General features: G+C 39.7%; 1 protein-coding gene across 2 annotated transcripts in view; it reads right to left on the bottom strand.

Moving 5' to 3' along the window:
* Nucleotides 1-961: 961 nt before the first annotated feature.
* The window catches only part of TTC27 (tetratricopeptide repeat domain 27), a 183,888-nt gene continuing 163,189 nt past the window's right edge, over nucleotides 962-21,660 (bottom strand). The window contains exons 17-20 of one of the 2 annotated variants that reach the window (XM_082642250.1): nucleotides 11,452-11,649; nucleotides 10,026-10,137; nucleotides 4,892-4,992; nucleotides 962-1,200 (exon numbers count right to left, since the gene is read on the bottom strand). In XM_082642250.1, coding sequence (XP_082498376.1) covers nucleotides 1,078-1,200; nucleotides 4,892-4,992; nucleotides 10,026-10,137; nucleotides 11,452-11,649 — 534 coding nt within the window. In that variant the 3' untranslated portion in view covers nucleotides 962-1,077. The remainder of the gene's footprint in view (nucleotides 1,201-4,891; nucleotides 4,993-10,025; nucleotides 10,138-11,451; nucleotides 11,650-21,660) is intronic. The other variant, XM_082642251.1, reaches the window with a different exon arrangement.

Raw genomic sequence — 21,660 nt, 5'->3', positions numbered from 1 at the left:
AAGCAGGTGGTTAAGTAAAAGAAGCACTGCTGGAGTATGAATGCTAAGCATTCACAACCAAAATTCATTGATGAAAGTTTTTAAAAACTTTTTTTTTAATGTTCAGAATACTTACATTTGTGGATTACATATTTTTAAATTTCCAAAGGCAGCAGAAACTCCAAAGCAGCAAGGGATAGAAATTATTCACATTTTATCAATAAGAACATGGAAAACAGCAAGGGTCAAATGACTTATGCATGGGACCCAATATTCAGCAACCCAAGCCAGGACTTCAAATTCCTTACTAGGACTTTTGTAGTAAGATTATTAAGCTCAGCTGCTGCCTTCAATATTTGTTTCCATAGACATTACTAAGAAAACATTTTACTTTGGCATTTTTGTAATATGGCACCATTTATAGCTGTCTTCACTCATAATAACCTTATTAAATAACCATCTTTAGGGCTGGCAGTATACACAATGAGGGTCAGCCTGGTTACTAGTGGCTAATGGCTGAGTCAAAATTTGAGTTATGTCATTTTTTTCTTGCATTTTCCCTGATTTAGAAGTTAAACCATACCCACATTTCTAACTTAGCCAAGCCCGTATCTTTTGGACCCAAATACAAAATCTCAAGAAGTGTAAAGGTTTCCATCACCAAAAGTACTCTTTTATCACTTCTGGATAATACATCAGCCAATCTAATGATTCCACAAACTTGCAGCGTGTGATTTCTTTTTTCCCTGTTTAGACTTTTTCCAAAGAATGATCTAATTCATTTTAGGCTGTGACAGAATAAACCCTATCCTAAAAAGAAAACTACATTTTTTTTTTGCTCTTTGTGCTGAAATACCTGAAGAATAATAAAAAAAAATAGTGAATTCAACTGTAATTAAGCCTAAAGAAAAAAGGAAGGAACATTTTATTTAATGTATTTCAGAAAGTTCAAACATTTGGAAAGATCACAAAAACAAGAATGTTACCCATACAAGAGAAATTTATTAAAAAAAATTAGTATCTTGTGGTTTAGATACACAGGTATAAGAGAAATTCCAGAAGGTGAAGCACCTTTTCCAGAAGCTGTTCCGAGGATGGTCAATACTGATTTCGAAATTGGTTGCTTAGGTCTTGAAGCTCTGTTACTAAGGTGTCCATTGCTGCTGTTTCATCAGCTAACTCCCTGGAAATTTCTCCACTTACCACATCTGTAAAAAGTTGCTGCAACAGAAAGAACAAGGCAGAACTATCAAAACAATGAAAATCTCTTTAAAATAATATAGATACAGAGTACAGAATTAAAATTCCCTTTGCTTAATAATACATTATAGTAGCAACACCAGTATTTGTTCTATTCACCATCCTGAAATGTACAAGCTGCAACAATTAAAGGATGAATCAAACAACATGCCTGGACTTGTCAATTCAAATCAGCTCTGCTCTTCTAAATGGCTGCACTGAATATTGATTATATTATTCATTTCAATGTCATAAGATGGTTTTTGGATAAAGAGACATCATTCATCCAAACAAAACAAATCTATTCTTTGTGTATACAAGCAAAACAAATGTATTTAATATCCAAGTTCATATAAATCATACTTTTATGCTAATTATTTGAAAATTAATATGGCTTAGGACTCAGAGGCCACAAAGATCATCAAAATTTGGTGACAGCAAAAAAGCCCAGCAAAATAAAAGTGCCCCCCTTTGGTAAAAGGAATTGCCTTGGGAGGCATATTGCAACATACTCCAATAATGCCACCACGGCTGAAACATTCTGGAATGCCTCTCTAGGAGCTGCCTGCTGAGCCGGTACAGGCACCCAAGAAAATCAGCTTCAGGATTTTATGACCATGTGTGTGTGTGTGTGTGTGTGTGTGCGCGCGCACACACACGCACACACACGTGTTTTAATCAGAAATGTAATTTACTCAGCTTACCATAAATCTTTTTCATCACAACTGACTAGATGATTTGTTTACAAAAATCAAATTTACCATTACAATATAACTATTTACTTCCACCACAGATGATAGCAATTGTTCTGACAGCTATTTTAAAAAGGGAATCCTGAAGATGTTCTGAGTGACGGCATCATCACTACAATAAGCTTAGAGTTTCTCATAGTGACTTATGGAGCAAAGAACATTCACTTGAACGCAGAACTTCAAAAATGCTTTGCAAAGCTTTGCCACATTACTGTGTAGTCACACCTTGTACAGCATTTCACAACAGATTGACATACCAACCACTGAGATGTGATCAGTAGAGAACACACCTTTGAGGAAAGTAACTTGGACTCACATAGCATATCTGTTTTTACTAAGAATTACAGTGTTTACAAATCATCATAAATCTGCACCACTGGGACTTCCCTGGTGGCACAGTGGTTAAGAATCCATCTGCCAATGCAGGGGACACAGGTTCGATCCCTGGTCTAGGAAGATCCCACATGCCGCGGAGCAATTAAGCCCATGAGCCACAACTACTGAGCCTGTGCTCTAGGGCCCGCAAGACACAACTACTGAAGCCCACGTGCCTAGAGCCCGTGCTCCGCAATGAGAAGGCAAGCCCGTGCACCGCAACAAAGAGTAGCCCCCGCTCGCCGCAACTAGAGAAAGCCCACACATAGCAACAAAGACCCAATGCGGCCAAAAATAAATAAATAATTTTTTTAAAAAACTGCATCACTTCCCTATAGAGTAAGGAGAAAGCAGAGAGAAACTGAGGCTTAGAAAGAATGAATAATTTGCTGAGGATCCCATGGAGTGTAAGTGGTAAATCTGTTCTGTCTCCAGGCTCTCCAGCGTTTTCACCAACTGCCCTCACGACCCCCTGCAGCAAATCTGTACAAGGACAGGGTGCTGAGGGCCGAGGAGTTACTGTGTCCTGGCCAAGCATGGACTTGATGACTTTAGGTGAACCTCTAGGTTCTACCTAGGAGTTTAATTCCATGAAGTCCCAGGCCTGGCAAGAAAAGACCAGAGATTCATGCAAACCAAGCCTGCTACTTAACACAGTTATCGTCATTCATTTTCACTTTTTAAAGTGTTCTGAAAAAGTGTTCTTTTGGAAGGCAATTCTGTTTAGCAAACCCAATTTGTTGAAAAAGTAGAAAAGGCATGTGATTTACTACAAAATCAGAGACTCCTAAATATTATATGCAAAAAGGTGCTTTCAAAGGAGATGTTGGGGGCTTCCCTGGTGGCGCAGTGGTTGAGAGTCTGCCTGCCGATGCAGGGGACACGGGTTCGTGCCCTGGTCCGGGAAGATCCCACATGCCGCAGAGCACCTGGGCCCGTGAGCCATGGCCGCTGAGCCTGCGCGTCCGGAGCCTGTGCTCCGCAACGGGAGAGGCCACAATAGTGAGAGGCCTGCGTACCGCAAAAAAAAAAAAAAAAAAAAGGAGATGTTGGGAAGCAATTTTTCCCATTTTCGGATAATCCAGTTGTGATCTAATGAGAACAAAATCTAAATACAGATGATGTTCTGAGGTCTCATTTTCAATGTTTGGAATTCCACAATATGAACGGATGGGTAGTACAGACAAGACTATTTAAGTCATATAAGTACAGGTTTATGTAAAATTAATATATTATAAGAGAAAGCTTTGCACAGAATAGGGAAATCTGTAGAGTACATCCTGAAGAAATAAACCATCATGGGTAGGTTAATGATCTCACCAAAACTAGGAAAATTAGCTCCCAATTTGGGAAGGAGAGTCACAGAAAAAGTCTGCTAACTTGACTTTCTTTGAGAGAGCTCTTGCAGTTTTCTGAGAGACTCATAATCTGAAGTTGTTTGAAGTTTCCTGTTGGGAGGAAATACAGTTTCCCCAGGTAGATTACAGAAACCTGGTTCCAGCATGCAGACTAATAAGGACAGAAAAGTGAGTTAATAATCTAAAGAGGCAAAAACGATGCTCTGACCTGAAAAGATCAAGCAATTAATAAAAAGCATAGTCTGGAAAGGTTTTTACACGTGTCCAGAAGTGACCTTCACATGCCATGGACTTGCTCTCAGAAGTGAAGTAAAATTAGTTTGCAACCCAGGATTAAATAGTGAAGGCAAGGAAAGATTAGAAAAAAAAAGTGCTAAAGTGTGTTAGAAGTTATATTCCTTTAAATTTTGTTCCTGAGGTATACTCCAAACCTGGCTGCATGTTAGAATTACCTGGGAAATTTAACACAAATTTCCCAGGCTCTGTCCCAGAGCCGATCTGTCACAGGTAGAGATGTGGAGTCCAATCTTCAAAAAACCTCCCTCCATAATTCTTGGGTGTCCCCATTCTAGCACTGGTTCATAGGTTGGCATTTGTAAACTGACAGCGTTATGTTTTAGTTGTCAAACCTGAGTCAACCTATCTACCTTATGTGTGTCAAATCCATACATCACCTACTTAATATTCATCTCCAAATCAATTTTTTATTTACATAAAAGTATTTTAAAGGAAACATTAGAACACTACTGTAAATAGAAAATAAGCAATACTATTCATGAAACTGTAGGTTTGATATGCGAGTTATACTTTTTCTAACACGCACTGAAATAAATACATATTAAGATAAAATGTTTACCCAAGTGGTACTAGTAGTATATATGCCACAGTGTGGGAAAGAGTGATAGTAAGTAGTAGAGCAGTGTTTTCATTTGACTTAAAGAAAGCATCAAGAGCCGGATTATAAATATTAATTTCAGAGACTCCTACGTTACCCATGTGTAGGGTGGTTTAGCCACTGGGTCAATGATCTCCTCACCAGTACAACTAATCACGTGGGGGCTGACGTCTAAAATATAACATGGGCCTAAAATTATCCTTCATGTAAAAGAAGACTTAAGAGCAGCTGGCTGATACCAAAGACCTTTTATTTTCTATGATAATTCTAATTAATTCACATTTCACTCTCACCTTTGCTTTAGATAACAAGCCCCGTAAATTGAGTCGAACTGAAGAAAGCACTTGTATAGCCTCTTGGGGACTGGATTTGCTTTTACTGCATTTTATAGCCACTGGAAGATAAATATGGGGAAAACATCCATTAAAAATTGATAATGATAATTTGTAAGTACAAAAACCAATTAGTTAATTAGGATTTTATAGTAACAGACTTCAGAAATATTTCTACATGACAAGTTCTATTTTGGTGAAAGGAAAATAAGTTATATGCATAATTTTTCCTTTTATCCCTTAAGAAGGATAGCTTATTGCTAAAAGGAAAATTTTGAGGAAAATGAGGGACATTTGGTGAGTTACAGACTGTTGGGAATGGACCCGTGAAAACACACATGCACGTGCACACACATAAGCACAGAGTAATGAAATTAGGCAGAGACAAGATCTAATTGAACACAAGGTACCCACAGAGAACAAAAACATATGCAGCTCATCTTAATGTAGCTTCTCACGGTACTGAGTCTCTAATGGGGAATCACAATTGCCGATGACACCAGCCCAAAGAAGTGACATGCCAGATATTTACAGCTCAATTCTTACTGCATTTTTGTACTCAGAGTTTACATCACCATTCTGGAAGAAGTGACGCCAACAATCTAGGTGCCTGCATTTAGGGAATGTGACCATGACCAGGCTCTGGGGTCACTAAGCCATGCTTGGTATCCATTAGCAAGAAGTGGGGGAGAGGACAGTCACTCATTCCCAACACCTCTACCTCCACATTCTGGGGAGCCCATTTTCCTGAAACTTGAAATTATCAAGAGCGTGTAACCCTTCCTAGCACAGGGCCTGCCTATTAATGCTTTTTAAAAACAAGTGGTTAAGCACAGTGGTTAAGAATCTGCCTGTCAATGCAGGGGACACAGGTTCGAGCCCTGGTCCGGGAGGATACCACATGCCGCAGAGTAACTAAGCCCGTGCGCCACAACTACTGAGCCTGCACTCTAGAGCCCGCGTGCCACAACTACTGAAGCCTGCATGCCTAGAGCCCATGCTCTGCAGCAAGAGAAGCCACTGCAATGAGAAGTCTGCGCACCACAACGAAGAGTAGCCCCTGCTCAACACAACTAGAGAAAGCACCCACGCAGCAACAAAGACACAACGCAGCCAAATAAATAAGTTAATTTAAAAAAAGAACAAGTGAAGAGCTTTGTAAAAATATAATGCCTCTATACCCTGAGAAAACCATAATTCATAAAGAGTCATGTACCACAATGTTCACTGCAGCTCTATATACAATAGCCAGGACATGGAAGCAATCTAAGTGTCCATCGACAGATGAATGGATAAAGAAGATGTGGCACATATATACAATGCAATATTACTCAGCGATAAAAAGAAACGAAATTGAGTTATTTGTAGTGAGGTGGATGGACCTAGAGTCTGTCATACAGAGTGAAGTCAGAAAGAGAAAAACAAATACCATAGGCTAATACATATATATGGAATCTAAAAAAAGATGGTTCTGATGAACCTAGGAGCAGGACAGGAATAAAGATGCAGATGCAGAAAATGGACTTGAGGACACAGGTGGGGAGGGGAAGCTGGGATGAAGTGAGAGAGTAGCATTGACATACACGCTACCAAATATAAAATAGATAGCTAGTGGGAAGCAGCTGCATGGCACAGGGAGATCAGCTCGGTGCTTTGTGACCACTTAGAGGGGTGGGATAGGGAGAATGGGAAGGAGGCTCAAAAGGGAGGGGATATGAGGATATATGTATATGTATAGCTGATTCACTTTGTTATACAGCAAATACTAACACACCACTGTAAAGCAATTATACTCCAATAAAGATGTTAAAAAAATTTTTTAAGTACACACACACACACACACACACACACACATATATATATGAATGTGCATATATATAAAAAAAAAAAAAGAGAAGGTAAATGCCTAATGAGCAGAGGGGCAAAATAAAATGCTGCTGAATTAAGAAAGAAAAAAAAAAATAAAACATACACAAAACGAGAAATTCTAAAAGAATGAAACTAACTTGGAATAAATAATATTTAATGTCTTGCTAAAAATATATATATATATATATATATATAAAATGCCTCGTATTTCTCCACTGATTTGTTGTTTTTGTTCCTCTAAATTATGCTCACTACAAACAGATCAATAATCAGATCCTATTTTAAAACTACACTAAACAGTGCAACAACTGAAGTTTACTTAGTAGCCTGTATCTCAGAACAGGGATGGAAAACAGATTTCTTTCTGTATGCAAACTCTCACCAATTGGTGGAGGTTGCTTGTGCCTGGCAAAATAGTTTTGCCATTCATTAACACCTTCCATGGCTGGTGAGAACTATGCTTGACATTCCTATTCTAAAATAATAATCAGACTTTGAAAGGATGCATGGTAATCAACAACATTACACTCATTTTCAAAGGGTACAGTTAACATGGAGATAGTGAGGATTATGATGTCTGTGTCCCATAATAGAGGAAGGCTGTAACTGCTATTACTGAGGTACTTGGGCTATTTAGTACCTAGTAACATATCAAAAACAGCTGTGATTCTGTTTCCAATCCTTTATTGTCATTTTGAGAAAAACAAAAAAGCAAAAAGACAAACAGTGCTCCATTAGTCCCCTTCTTCAATCCCATTTCCAAAAGGCGTTAGAGATGGGGAGACAGAGAGAGAGAGAGACAGAGAGAGAGACAGAGAGAGAGACAGAGAGAGAGACAGAGAGACAGAGAGACAGAGACAGAGAGACAGGGAGAGAGAGACAGAGACAGAGACAGGGAGAGAGAGAAATAACCTGCTGTTTCAAATCATCAGGAAATCCAAGACAGCTGTGCTTCCTCCAGGCAGACTGTAGTTAAAATGCGTAACTATTATTTTAGAAGTTCCTGGATGGCAAAGAAGGAACGAACTTTTGTCCACCCTTTCCCAGAAGACAGAACAGCAGAGACTGTAAATGAATACCCTCCAGACAGAACAATGGGTACACGATGACAACACTATTACAGAAGGGTCTCCAACACTACGTGGAGACCACAATGTCTTACACCAAGCTTTCTGAAGCACATGGCTACTCTTAAAAATAGCAACCCGGAAGGGAATAAATCATGTGGAGGTTTTTTAAAATGTTATATTTCCTTTTCCAGTGGAATTGGGTGAGGTGGAGAACAGTGATGGGGAGAAAGATAAAAAAGAGAACAGAAATAACAGAGAAACTCAGCTCATTCTTCCATGGAGCACTGGTATACAAAAGCAACATAGAAAAGGTTAAGATTTATCTCCATAAATCTAAAATATCACGAGAAGAGAAAGCTGAGCATCCACTCAAGTATGCTTAAAATGTTGTAGGAGCACGAACACATAATTCACTAAGTCAAAGGGAAACTTAAAAGAACAGACACTTGTTTTTCTCTGAGTAATGCCTGGATGAAAAAACAAAAAAAGGTACCAAAAATAGTTCGCAATCAACTTTAACATGCAAAATGAAGATTTTTCCTAGAGTACTTCTTTAACCTGCATATTTATATTTGACAGGTTTAACACCATCACTTAGTGATTACAGAAAATATCTTGGCTTTGACTGTTATAGAGCCTGCTGTTCACCGAAATGTTTAGGGTTGGCAAGCTGAAGTAGCTCAGATAAATTCTTCAGAGAAAATTGAACCCTGTTATAACTGCTTAGCATGGTTTCCTCAAATACAGTACCATAGCCACAAAGGCCAAAAGGATAAAGAATGAGCTCCATCTGAGCCCACCCACCAGGAGGCCAGCACGAGCTACCTAAATTCTAGCCATCCTAGACCATCATTCCACTGGTCTATCGGCAATTATCTCAACCTTTTGGATATTTATATCCTTTTGTCAATGATAAGTAGAATTATTAACTACTAAGCCCAGTTCTAAATCGTTTGAATGTTCTACGACTTCTTTCAAGGCAAAGTTAAACTTTATTCTTGTTCATTTTTTTCTTTTTAGTTTTTTTTTTTCTTTCTTTCCTCCTCTTTTTTTTTTTTTCTTTTTAGTTTTGAGTCCCTTATCATACAGCTCAGATCCTCTACCATAGAAGGAACAGGGTGGGGGTGAGGAGGTAAGGGATTAACATTTAAACCATGTGTAAGATACTGGTAAGTGTTTAAATATGTTTTTACTTATTTTCATAACCATAGGTAGATATTATCCCCATTTTCCCCATGAGGGAACTAAGAGTCAGAGAAGCTAAGTCATGGTGACCCCAAGTCACCCAGTTAGTATGTGGTAGAGCTGGTCCTGGAACTTGGGCCTCCCTGAGTCCAAAGTTCTGCCCTTTTTATTGTCCCTTGTTGGCTACCTATTTGCTGCAACTATTAGTTGCAGAAGTTAGAGGAGGACTTTAGGATAGGTTCACAGTCCTTGTGATTCAGTTCTTGAGAGTGTGGCTTCATTATTTTATTTGAATTGCATTCCCAGGGCATCACATGCCTATATTCAAACATAAATACAAAAGTGCATTATTACCTTTAACTAGTATATTTTTCATTAATGCAAATAATTAAAGGTGGCCTTTATCTGGAATATCTTTCCCCAACTGGCCTACAATTTTATATGTAAGGTTTTCCCTCCCCTCAAATATCACCCACTAAATTTCCCAAAGTTATGGATGAGACTATATATTTAATTTCCTTTGTATATGCCATAGCTCTTATGTATATTGCTATGCACTCCAGAAATCTATGTATTTTTATGAATAAATATTTTCATTTATAAAAGAAGAACATGAGTCAGGACAAGTTAATATTTTCTTACTACTACATCATCAATGCAGGAGAAGGTTACTTCTGTGTGAAGTGAAGATTAAATACAGTTGTAAAAGTGTTTCCTATCTCTAAAGTTTCTATCATCTGTCACTTATTCAAACACTATTTAAGCCTCTAGCCTATTTCTTCTTATTGCTCCAGGGTGCCTACTACATAATAGTTGGTCTGTAAATATTTGCTGAATTAACTACAACAATTTTAATATAACGAAATAACCTGAAATTATTTGTAATGGAACTTTGCTTTTGACTAATACTTCTTCTTATCAGTAAAAATACATTAAAATATGCCATGGATATCAAACATTACATCAAATACCATGTGCGAGTCGTAAGGCTCTCTGAACCACTTCCTTAAATGATGTAATATCTTTCTCCCAACAACTGGACTGTGTGTCACACTTGTATGCCTTAGAGAGACACTGGAACGCCTGAGGAAAGAGAAAGAACAACTTTCAGAATAACAAGTAGAATTCACATTTCAAACTCAGCTTCCTGGAAGTCATATGGAACTAATTCCAACCAAAAAACCAGTCTCTGTTGTTATGTAGCACAGTTTCTATGATTCTCATCAAAGAAGGGGCATAGATGCACATCCAACAGCAATGAGCAATTAAAAGAAATCAACTGAATGTGTCTGGATAGAGACACTTCCCTCCAAACCGAAAAATAAAAACGCTTGGTTTGAAAATCTATAAGAAGTATACACATTTCCCTAGCATTTGTAGCCATCAGCTTAAGAGACCAGTTTAGAGAATGAGGTGTGAACTTGGTGAAAACTACTGAATTACTGGTAGGTGTGTAAACTCACAGGTGTTTAAAACACTCCCTTTCACAACCCTACCCTTGTGGATTCTTGAGGGAGAAGTCACAGATCAGAGAATTCAGAGTACCCTTAATTCTGCACATAAAGAGAGGACATAATTCAAGACAAAATGGAAGGACAGAAAGCAGGAGTGTGTGCATGCCTGCGTGTGAGTATGTGTTCTCTGGGCTGACAGGGCTTTGGTGGAAGCCAGCTGGGTGGACTGAGGGAGGAGAGAATGGCTAAGAATCCCACAGATTAGCTGTTCTGTGGCGAATTCCAAACTTACACAAGAAGTACATTTGATTTGTTGTGGATGTTTTGAAAAGAGCACAAAATATTTAGTATTCCAACCTTGGAAACTCTGGAGGTGCATCTACATTCTAAGATAAGAAGCTAAAGGCATAACTTGAATCTATCTGGTGTTCTACTGCACTGTGAGAAAGGGGCAGGGTAACCTTTGTGAAATATTTTATGTTTAGACTTTAAAAGCTCCTCTCTGATATTCTTATCTAGCCCCTTTTTCTTTCTCCTTTTCATAGTCTCCATCTTGGATTTAAACACTCCTTTGTCCTTGTACCGTCTACCTTAGTCTTCAGCAAGGAGCCTGCAGAAAGGGGTGTGGAGTAAATAACAAGAACCAGCTGTTCGCTGCAGCTCTGGAGGGAGAGCAGGTTAAGACAGACCCTTTTGCAGGAAACAGAGAACAATTATTTAAGAAAAATTCATGGAAAGAAAAAAGATGAATACTTACACATCTTAACCTGTCCACAATTCAGGGTGCTTACGTTAAGGACTCTGAATCACACCTGAAAACTTGAGCGTATTAATCTTACCTTTCAAATTATCACAGTCTTCCTCCAACCATCAAAAAAGCAGATCCACTACACCTATGTTCAAACAGAAGGCAAGAGCCCCGGAGGACTGAGGCAGGACTCACCTTTTCATTTTCATCAGGCTTGTCACTCTGCCCGTTGCCATACACTTGGGCATACAGCCTCCAGATTTCTCCGTCGTTCGTCACTCTTGAAGTTACTCTGCCAAACAGCTCCTGCAGCTTTCCTCTGAGGCCAGGTGCAACATCTCCACTACGATCAGCCATCCCATCCATCACTGCCCTGACCAGAATTGTAAGGACCTTAAAAGATGCACAGGAGAAACTGGGAAGCTAGAAACAACCAAACAATAGCTAAAAACAAAGAGCTACCCTCACCATCAACGATGATGACAGTGAAAAACCTGGTCAGGCCTGTAAGAATATCACCTGTCACTTTTGAAAAATAAAATACAAGACGAGCCATCCCGAACCACTGTCTGGAATCACAGGCCGACTACCTCTCCCAGTGTCCCTTTTCAGGCTCCTTGGAGGGCTCTGCTTCCACAGGGCCCTATGCTCTGTGCACCTCTCTTCGCACTCTGAGGGCTCTCTCTGAATGATCTGATCCACACCTGTAGCTGCAAATACGCTATGACCAAGTCTACCCGATACTGTCAGCGCAGCTCCAGCCCGACTCCTCTCTGGAGCCCCAGGACTGTGCACCTCTGTATCTACCAGCCATGTCCCATCAACATCTCATGCTCCATCGATCCCAAAGGGAAACCTAGATCCCAGATCCCTCTTCCTCCTTCAGTCTCAGAGCCAGTGACCTGAGCGCCAACCTAGAGTCTCTTCTCTCCCGGCTGAGCCACATGTAACCAATTTGATTCAACATTCCTAATGAGTCCTAAATCCAGCTTCTCCTCCTTTAGGTTGGGCTGCACTATTCCCACCTGGACTGCAGTGATAACACTCTAATTCTGCTAAAAGAGGTCTTGGCCCTTCCTAATTGTTGCATAATAAACTGCTAGTGCATTTGCCTTAGGTATGCAGGGTACCCATAAAGTAGCTCTTGACCTTCCAACTACCCCAGGTCCGCTCACCATTTGCAATTTTGTGGCCATCTCATTTTCATTAGTCAGATGCTTTGAATGCTGATAGATGAATTAAGGTGAGCCCCACCGTGGGTTACACTGTTATGACAAGCTACATCTGTCACATCTATATTAGGCTGTGTATCTCAAGGCTTCCTGTAAGCATAGAAAGTGCATCCTCCATCATCCACTCTTGTGACAGGAGACCAGCAAAGACACGTGGATCCACCTAAAGAACCAGCTCGAGGAGAGTGCCCTCAGACCTTGCTGCTACTCAGTGCAGCCCTTGGACTGACAGCATTGGCATCACCCAGGAGCTCGCTGTAAATGAGGAATCCTGGATGGAGATGCCGCTCCATCTCAACTGAGATTCTGCATTTCTAATGAGCTCCCAGGTGATTCTGATGTTGATGGTCCACAGATCACACTTTGAGTGGCAAGGTTCCAAGAGACAGGGTGCCACATCTTTATTCTTCCTCTGAACTTCAGAGAGAGGACCACATTTCATCACCTTGTGTCCCCAGTATCTAACATCATGCCTGGCACACAGCTCTGCAATAAATACTTATGCCTCAAAGAAAGACTGAATGAACACACCTCTTTCAGAAAGCTTTGCTAAGAGAAATGCAACCAGTGTGACATCTTGCTCTATCTCCCCATAGAGCATTCTGATCTAGGCATGAGATGCATCCAAGGAATCAAGGCTCTTCTGGCCCATGAACACTGTTAGGAATGTGAGCTCAGACTTATGGTCCTAATTATATACAGGGATAAAAGTGGACAGGAGAACACTCACTCAATTGTGCTTTTTTCTTTTTTGATGGACAAGGTAAATTATCTCTGCCTATAAATTCACATTACAATACAAAATGTACAGTTTTAAATCTGAAAGTAATGAAATAGATATTACAATTCCACTCATAGTTTTAAATATGAAAGTCACAATGCAGAAGAAATGGTATGAATGTGCACTACCTGTTTCGAGTAATCATTCTGTAAACATTTCAAGGATTAACATACTTCGAAAGAGATGGTCTATTGAAATAGTTAATAACATGGACAAATGAGGCATACTAAATTAGTAAAATTCTTTGTTTTTTCTGGGATATCACAGTTGGCCCAACATCCTATCCCTTCATTTTAGCCACGATGAGTAGCCAAGGGGGAAGAAAAATCTTTTGGCCTTCTTGCCAATAAAAATGGAGAGCTGCAGTACTGGTGTTTGAGAGGGGGAAAGTTGGTGAAGCGGGGGGTGTGTGTGTATTTGCGGGTGCATAGAGGGAACTGCAAAAGGGTAAGGAGCTAGATAGAATGCCTCTGTTTTGGGGTTAGGGGGCAGATACCAAACACCTCTACCCAATTCATATGCAGATACCATAAGTAGAGAGACCCTGAATATAAGTGGAGGCAATAACAAATTTGTTTTTATACTCTCTGTTTGATGTACAATGGTTAAATAGCTGGATCTGGGCCTTAGAAGAGAGTTCTATATGGAAGAATACATAATAGAAGTCATTCATGGCCATGGCAGATATTGCCTAGAGAGACTGTGTTGGGTAAGCATCAGACCAAGGATAGAGTCTTAAGGAACACAACATTTAAAAGGAGGGTAGATGAACAGAAGTCTATGCACAAAGAAAAGGTGGCAGAAAGCGATGTCATGGAAACCAGGGAAGGAGAAAGTAACAAGGAGAGTACATCTACAGAAGATCAGAACTGGAAGATTCTGCTGGATTTGGCAGGTACACGGGTTAGTGACTGTATCCAGAGCTAAAGCCAGAAAAAGGAGGGCATGAGAGATCATGATTTTAGACAAGAGGCTCACAAAGGGAATCACATGAAAACCAAGACAAGTATTAACATCATAAAAAACAAAAAGCAAAAAATACCCCCCAATCATAGTATCCTATAGTACCTATTTTGAACATAATTTGCATAGGGATATAATAGTAATAGAAAATATTCATATAACCAAAATTTTTAATATAAATATATTGGAAAAATAAGAAAGGGAAGTAGTGGAAATGCTAATATAAGAGAATTAAGTCCTTATTTACTATAATAGGAAGTCAACTGATAATACCTAAAATTTGGTTAATAAAAAATAGGCGGGGGGAGCAGTGGAGCAGGAAATTTGCTGTATTTTGTCATAAGCCTTATACTACGACTTAACTTGTAAAAACTATAAGTTATGTGTTATTTTAATAACACAAAGATTTAATTTAAAAATAGAGAAAAAGAGTAAATACAAAGATTGGCAAAGAGGAAACAAAAAATGACAGCACACATGAATATTCATTTATAAACTTTAAAATTATATCTTTGGTGTGTGTGGGCGGAGGGGGGAGGGGCAAAGACTATAAGGGGACCGTGAGGACTTTGGGATGCTGGTGATGTTCTGACTCACACTCCGGGAAGGATGTGGGGCGGTGGGGGGGTGGGGGTGGGGGCCCGGGTGGTTTACACAGGTGTGTTGCCCTTCGTGAAAATTCATGTTTACTTATGATCTGTGTACTTTTCTATATTTTCACTCTATTTTAATAAAAGTTAATTAAAAATGTATTTCCTGCAATTAAGAAAGCCCCATAAACTGAAGGAAAAAAAATAAGAGTTATTAAAATACATTAAAAAATGGAGCTAATATGTAATCTTCAAAACTGGGTTTAGAGTGATAAAATTTTTTTTAAACTATTAATGTTATAATTTACTGGTTAATATCACCATTTCCCTCCCTCTAACTGGTGAGAAAAATCACACTCTTGTTATCCAGACTGACTACCAAAATAGTAACTTTTAACATATATTTAACCCTTCTTTAGTAAACAGGTATTTTTAACTTAAAAAAAGCAAAGGGTGTTGTAGTAGGATTTCTTTGATAAAATGAATCACCAAGGATTATGATTTTCTCCTGGGCAGTCTACAAAGTTTACCTGCATTATAGTCCTTTGCACCATCAAAGGCGAAAAAGATTTTTTTTTAACAGGTAAATGTTTTTATCTACTGTAAACTGGGTAAAAATATGATTACTGAACCCATCAGTAACTAGTTAAAACTATAAATTATTAAGTATGTAATAAGAGGCTGAAGGGTAGAGTACTAAAGTTTAAGAATTTAGAGGTAAACGATTCTTGGTGAAACAGGATCCAAGATATGGCCACTTGGATGGGTTGTTCCTATGAAATAAGATGAAGGCAAAGAAGTTTAAGTCCAAAGTATTCGACGTGCCATCTACCTAAAACCAAGTGTTCAAGGACAGTAGATCTAGAGTGGAGAGGAAGATATACATAGTCGGTTGCTGAAGTCCACCATGAATATGGGGGAATGGCTAGGAAGTTGGTAAACAGCAGTAACGAGGACACGTCTTCTGTCTGCAACATCACAGAACTGTTGTATCAAGGAGTCAATATACAGGTAAAGAGCTTCAAAAACTGTAAAGCAATATAAACCTATAAACTACCATGATTATCACTGACCCTCAACTTCCTTACTCTGTCAAAAGGGGACAGCAAAGCCCTCATTGTCGCCCACTCATTATGTGCCCCTATACTTACTTGGATTAAAATGGAGCTAAAGAAGAACAAACTCTACCACCATGGTATCAGCCCTCAATACCTCCCACTACCCCTGCTGTGAGCACTCACCATGTGCTAAGCCCCATTCTAAGTACATGACCAACATGATTTCATTTAGTTCTCACTGTAACCCTAGGAAGCAGGGACTTTATTATCTCCACTTTACAAAGAAATTGAAGCATGAGAGGTAAAATGAACTTCTCAAGGGCACAGAGCAAGTGAATGGTGGAGGTGGGTCTTGAACACAAGTGATACTGGCCTCCTGAGTTTTGATGAGGATGAAGAGAAGACGACGATGATAGCAGGTAATATTCGCATATATACACCTTCCTAGGAGCCAGGGGCTCTATGAACACAATCTTCCTAACAACCCTAGGGGGAAGGTGCTCTTGTTATTTGCATTCTGCAGATGAAGAAACTGGAGCACAGAGAAGTTAAGTAACTTGTCCAAGGTCACACACCTAGGGAAGGCAGAGGTGGATTTGAACCTGCAGCTCGCATCCTGGCTCTTGCTCTCAAGCATTTGCTGTATTAAATGATAAAGCACAGCTCCTTACTCCTCTGTTGTTCCTTCCTTTCTAATAATAAGTTCTTTTCATTGGAAAGATTTGCTCTTTTATGAAATATGTATGCCAATAACTTTGATCAGTTCATTATTGTTTTTTTGCCAAATCTTGAATCAACCCAAACCAGACAAGTTTTTGTAGTTCTTTCTTTTTTAACTTAAAAATTTCCCCAAGACATTGGAGCTAATAAAAAATAAAAAGAGAAAATAAAATTCACAAACACAAGCACTACTAACATTGTCATTAATTTCTAATTTCTTTACTGTATGTAAATTTTTAAATATAATACTATGTGAACTGTTTTATCTTCCTTTTTCACTTAACATTATGTCATAGAATTTTTTGATGTTTTCATATATTCTTTAGATAGATCACTTTAACAGATTCAAAGCCTCCCACTGGGTTGACAGAGCACAGTCTATTTAACAATTCCCCTGCAGTTAGATAGTTAGGCTGTTTCCATGTACTGCCATTGTCCTTATCATTATAAAGAACACTTCACTGCAGATTTTTGTGCCTAAAGATTTTTTTCATACTGAAGCTTCTTTAGTTTAGAATTCCAGTCACAGAATTATGGAATCAAGGGAATAAACATTTTAAGACTCTAGAGATAAGCTGAATACTTTCAAAAAGGGCTAAATCAAATTAGATGTCCATCGTAGTATATGAAAATGTGTCATTTCACTGCATATTACCAGCACTGTGTGTGTGTGTCTGTGTATGTGTGTGTGTAGGTGTTTTAATCTTTGATATTTTGTTCCACTAAAAATATACGCAGTTATTATTCTGAATTTTACTTTTATTATTAATGAATTTAAAACTCTTTCCAAATGTTTGTTGAGTGAGTATATTTCATTTTTAAGATATTTAAATTTTTTCTTAATTTGTATGGAACTCATTATTTTCCAATGTGAAAACGGTTTTATTGTTCATCTTCATATGGAGATTACATAGCCTACAAGCTGATGCACTAACACGTTGCGAGCCTCTTTTTCTGAACCCCAATTCTGTACACTGCTTAAAAAAAAGAGAAAGTTGATGAATCTGAGAAAGTAACAGCAAACACATGGGAAACCCTGGAGAGACAGAGACTGGCTGGGTCCTGGTTTGGTGGAGAAGAGCAGCCCAGGATGGAAACGTACAAAGTACCAAGGTTCACAGATGGGCTGAGAAAAGCTGTTTAGTTGTGCTTTGTTTTTCTTCCACACACTACTCTATACACCACTCGCCATCAACGTGGAGAGACTGAAACACAGCAGTGCCAGCCCAGTGCAAGCCAGGGACCAGGCAGGTACCGTCTGGGGGCAGAGGGCCTGGCCAGCCCCCCACCTGCTGTGGTTGGATGACTACTCAGGAAGATGGGATTGGAAGAAAGCAGTGCCTGGCAGAGATAAGAAAGGTTTCCTGAGGAGCCAGGCCACTTGGCGGTGGTGGTGGTGGTGGTGGTGGTGGTGGTGGGAGGAGGCAGTGGCAAGGTGTTTCCAAAAGGAGAGCTCCCCTTGTGGCCCAAACTCACCAGGAGGGGCACAGTTGGTCCTGGGCTTGCTTTAGACCCTCTCACCAAGTACGCATTACCAGTCAAGGAGCCAATATCCCCAGGGAAGTATGAGCCAATAGGGACAAAATTAAGACATCTGAAAAGTGCAACCATAATGAAAGAAACAAATTGAACAGCCTATGTGAAAAAGAATTAAAGAGACATGTGGAGGAAAACTTGATTTCATAATACATATCCTCAGGAAGATGAGCGGGAAAAACAAAGGGAATGGTGAGATCCCCTGGGTAGCAGTATAAACGGGGAAGAAAAATAGCGTGAGGACTGAGCCTGGAATTGCTCTCACAGGGAAGGAAAGGCGAGAACGATTCTGCAAAGGAGATGAGGAAGCTGCATCTGGTAGCATAAGAGTTGTGAAATTCTGGAAGCCAGCTGAAGAAAGCACTTGAAGGAAGACAGATCAACTGCGTTAAGTGTAACAGATAGGCTGAGAAACCTGAGGGCTGACAGCTGTCCCCTGGATGTGGCAATATAGACCCTGACAACAGCACGCTCAGTAGGCTGGCGGAGATGAGCCTAGAGGGCGTGGGCTCCAAAGAGGACAGGAAGAGGGGAAGTGGAGACTGTGCAGCAAGATGCTTCTCCCAAAGAGTCAGCCCTGAAGAGCAGCAGAGAAATGGGGTGGGGACTGGGCTGGGGGTGGGGGGAGTGCACATAAATTATTTGTGCACAGTTTGTAAAGCTTGAGAACTTTCAAAAAACAAGAGCAATGATAAAAGCATTTGTAATATAACACAGCTATACAGGTAAACTAACCCATGGTGATTATAAGGGAAGGTCCACTTGCCTTTTTATTGGAAAACTAATCCTAATACTCTACTCCAAAGATATTCTTTATTTCGTCTGTGGTTTTTTTCTTGGGGTTCTGGACACCCTTGGGGATCTAATTGAGAGTTTTGAACCCTCTACCCAGAATAGGTACATAGCCACGTACACAAATTTTTTTCATGATATTTCAGGTAATCTCACAATCTTCTGAAGCCTAAAAATAGATCCTTCTTAGAAATTCTAATTTGTCCACCATGGCATGGGACTCCGGTCTTCTCTCTCAATACTACATACGACTAAGCATATGACTAAGTAAGTGTATCTCTTTGAAAAGCTTTATTAGTTTTCTATCAACTCCTTCCCTATTCTTATTATCCCTTCTGTCCCTTCCAGATGTTCAAATCTCTGGTATTGTTTTAGGCAAGACCTTCATGTGATCAGTTGAGGTCTCTCTGGCCTTCTCTCGGGGGCACCTCTGTGCATGTTGCCTCTCCTTCTACCAAAGCTACCAATGAGGTGTGTGTTGGACACACTCTCTTACCTTTACCAACCTCACTATTCTCAAAGCCACCGCTTTCTCCCTGAAACGGAGCATGAAAGTTGTGGTGGGATGAATAGTGTCATTCCCCCCCCAAATTCATGTTGAAACAGAACCTCAGAATGTGATCTCATTTGGAAATAGAGTCTTTGTAGAAATAATTAGTTAGGCTTAAGTCATATTAGATTAGTGTGGGCCCTAAATCCAATGACTAACGTTCTTCTAAGAAAAGGAGCCGACAAACAGAGACATGGGGGAAGGAGGTAAAGTAGGTGAAGAAGGAGGCACAGGTTAGAATTATGCAGCCACAAGCCAAGGAATGCCAGGAACCAGAAGCTGGAAGAGGCAAGGAAAGATTCTTCACTGAGCCTTTAGAGGGAGCATGGCCCTGCCAATACCCTGATTTCAGACTTCTAGCCTCCATTACTGAAGAGAATCAATTTCTGTTGTTTGAAGACACCAAGCTTGTAGTAATTTGGTAGAGAAGCCCCAGGTAACAAATCCAGCAGTCTTATGTAGAAAGACTAAGGCAACATGGAGAACAGTACGACGAACGTTTCCCAGGGCATTTAACTGGCTTCTACTAACCCTCTTCCAGTTTCAGTTCAGGAAGCACTAAATGAGGCTGTCATGTCTCAGCCTGTCCCTCATCAGGACAGTGACGTTCAGCCCTCTGGTCAGAAGTCATCCTTTCCTCATGTGTAGAAGTTTTCAATTCAAATCTCTCCATATTTTCTTTAGCAGAGTTTGGCTTTTGTGTCATTATTAAAAATGTTTTCTCCACCCCCAAGCTTATAAAAATATTTACCATACTTTCTTTTAAGTGCTTTCATGGTTTTACTTTTTCAATAATAGTGACGATGACGATGCTGACGGCAGCTATACTCACAGCACTCGTATGTGCCAGGCACTATTCTCTGCCCTTTACATATATGAACTTACTTACTCTTCACAACAATCCTGTGAGGGACTAATATCATCCCTGTTTTACGAAACTGAAGAACAAAGTGGTCAGTAATTTGCTCAGGTCATATAGCTAGTGACTGGCAGAGGTAGTAAGCAAAGGCTGTCTAACCCCAGGATCTATGCTCTTACCTACAACATGATCCTGCTTCTCAAGCCATTTCAATTTAAATATTTATCCAGGGAATTCCCTGGCGGTCCAGTGGTTAAGACTCTGTGCCTCCACTGCAGGGGACACAGGTTCAATCCCTGGTCGGGGAACTAAAGATCCCCCACGCCAGGTGGCATGCCCAAAAAAATAAATAAATGAATAAATAAATATCTTAACCATTTGAATTTATTTTGGTTTAAGGAGTGAAACAGAGCCTTCATTTTGGGTCCCAAATGCTTGGCCAACTATTTCAATACATATTGAATATTTTATTTTATCCCACAGATTTAAAATGCCATCCTTAACATGAACTAAATTCTCATACTTGAGTCTGTTTCTGAATCCTCTCTCCTGTCCCATCTCATTCCTGTAGCAGATGTTAACTCTTAATATAATAAGGATATTATTAGCTTTTTATCTTTTCTATTTGTTACAAATATTTCATCACATATTTTTTCCATGAAGTCATTCCTTCAAGTTTTTTTTTTCTTGCTTCAAAGTTCAGGAAATATGGTAAAAACCCACTTGTACTGCTAATTTTTCTAGGAGATGAAAAAATATTTAGCATATATTTAGCCCATTTGGAATTCATTTGGTGTATCATAAAATAATCTAAGTATATTTTTTGAGCCTGGATGTTTAGAGGGATTTCATTTTAATCAGTATAAACAGCCCTGCAGTCCCTCACTACCTAACTAAACAAATGACACACCACCAACTTCATGTAATGACTTCTAAATCTCTAACCCACATCTCTAATCATTTCAGTGATAGAGTACTTTTGTTTCATTCTCTTTCCTCAGCCTATTTCTCACTTCCATCATGGTCCATGGACTGCATCAAGCAGAGTGTGACTGTGGGGGACCACCACTAGCCCCTGAAGAGAGCTGACTTTTTCTCACATGGAGGAGCAGCAATTCTAATCTCCCCAAAGAGAAAAGTGTAACTATCCTCTTCCCCAACACTAACCTTGAGGTCCTTGGCCAAGTCTCCCCAAAATCTTGGCTGAAAGCACAAGGCGTTGGCCCTTTGAATCCTGGAGGTCTTCAAAGCAGGAAGGAATAGGATTGCCTCAGGTCCAGTTACTAACACTTCCAGGAGGGCTGGAGGCCAGGAATGAAGCCA

This window comes from Mesoplodon mirus (genome assembly GCF_964341445.2).
Source record: "Mesoplodon mirus genome assembly, chromosome: 14".
NCBI classification, from domain to species: domain Eukaryota; kingdom Metazoa; phylum Chordata; class Mammalia; order Artiodactyla; family Ziphiidae; genus Mesoplodon; species Mesoplodon mirus.
Note: the sequence above shows the minus strand (reverse complement) of the source record. Positions and strands in the feature narration are given on the sequence as shown.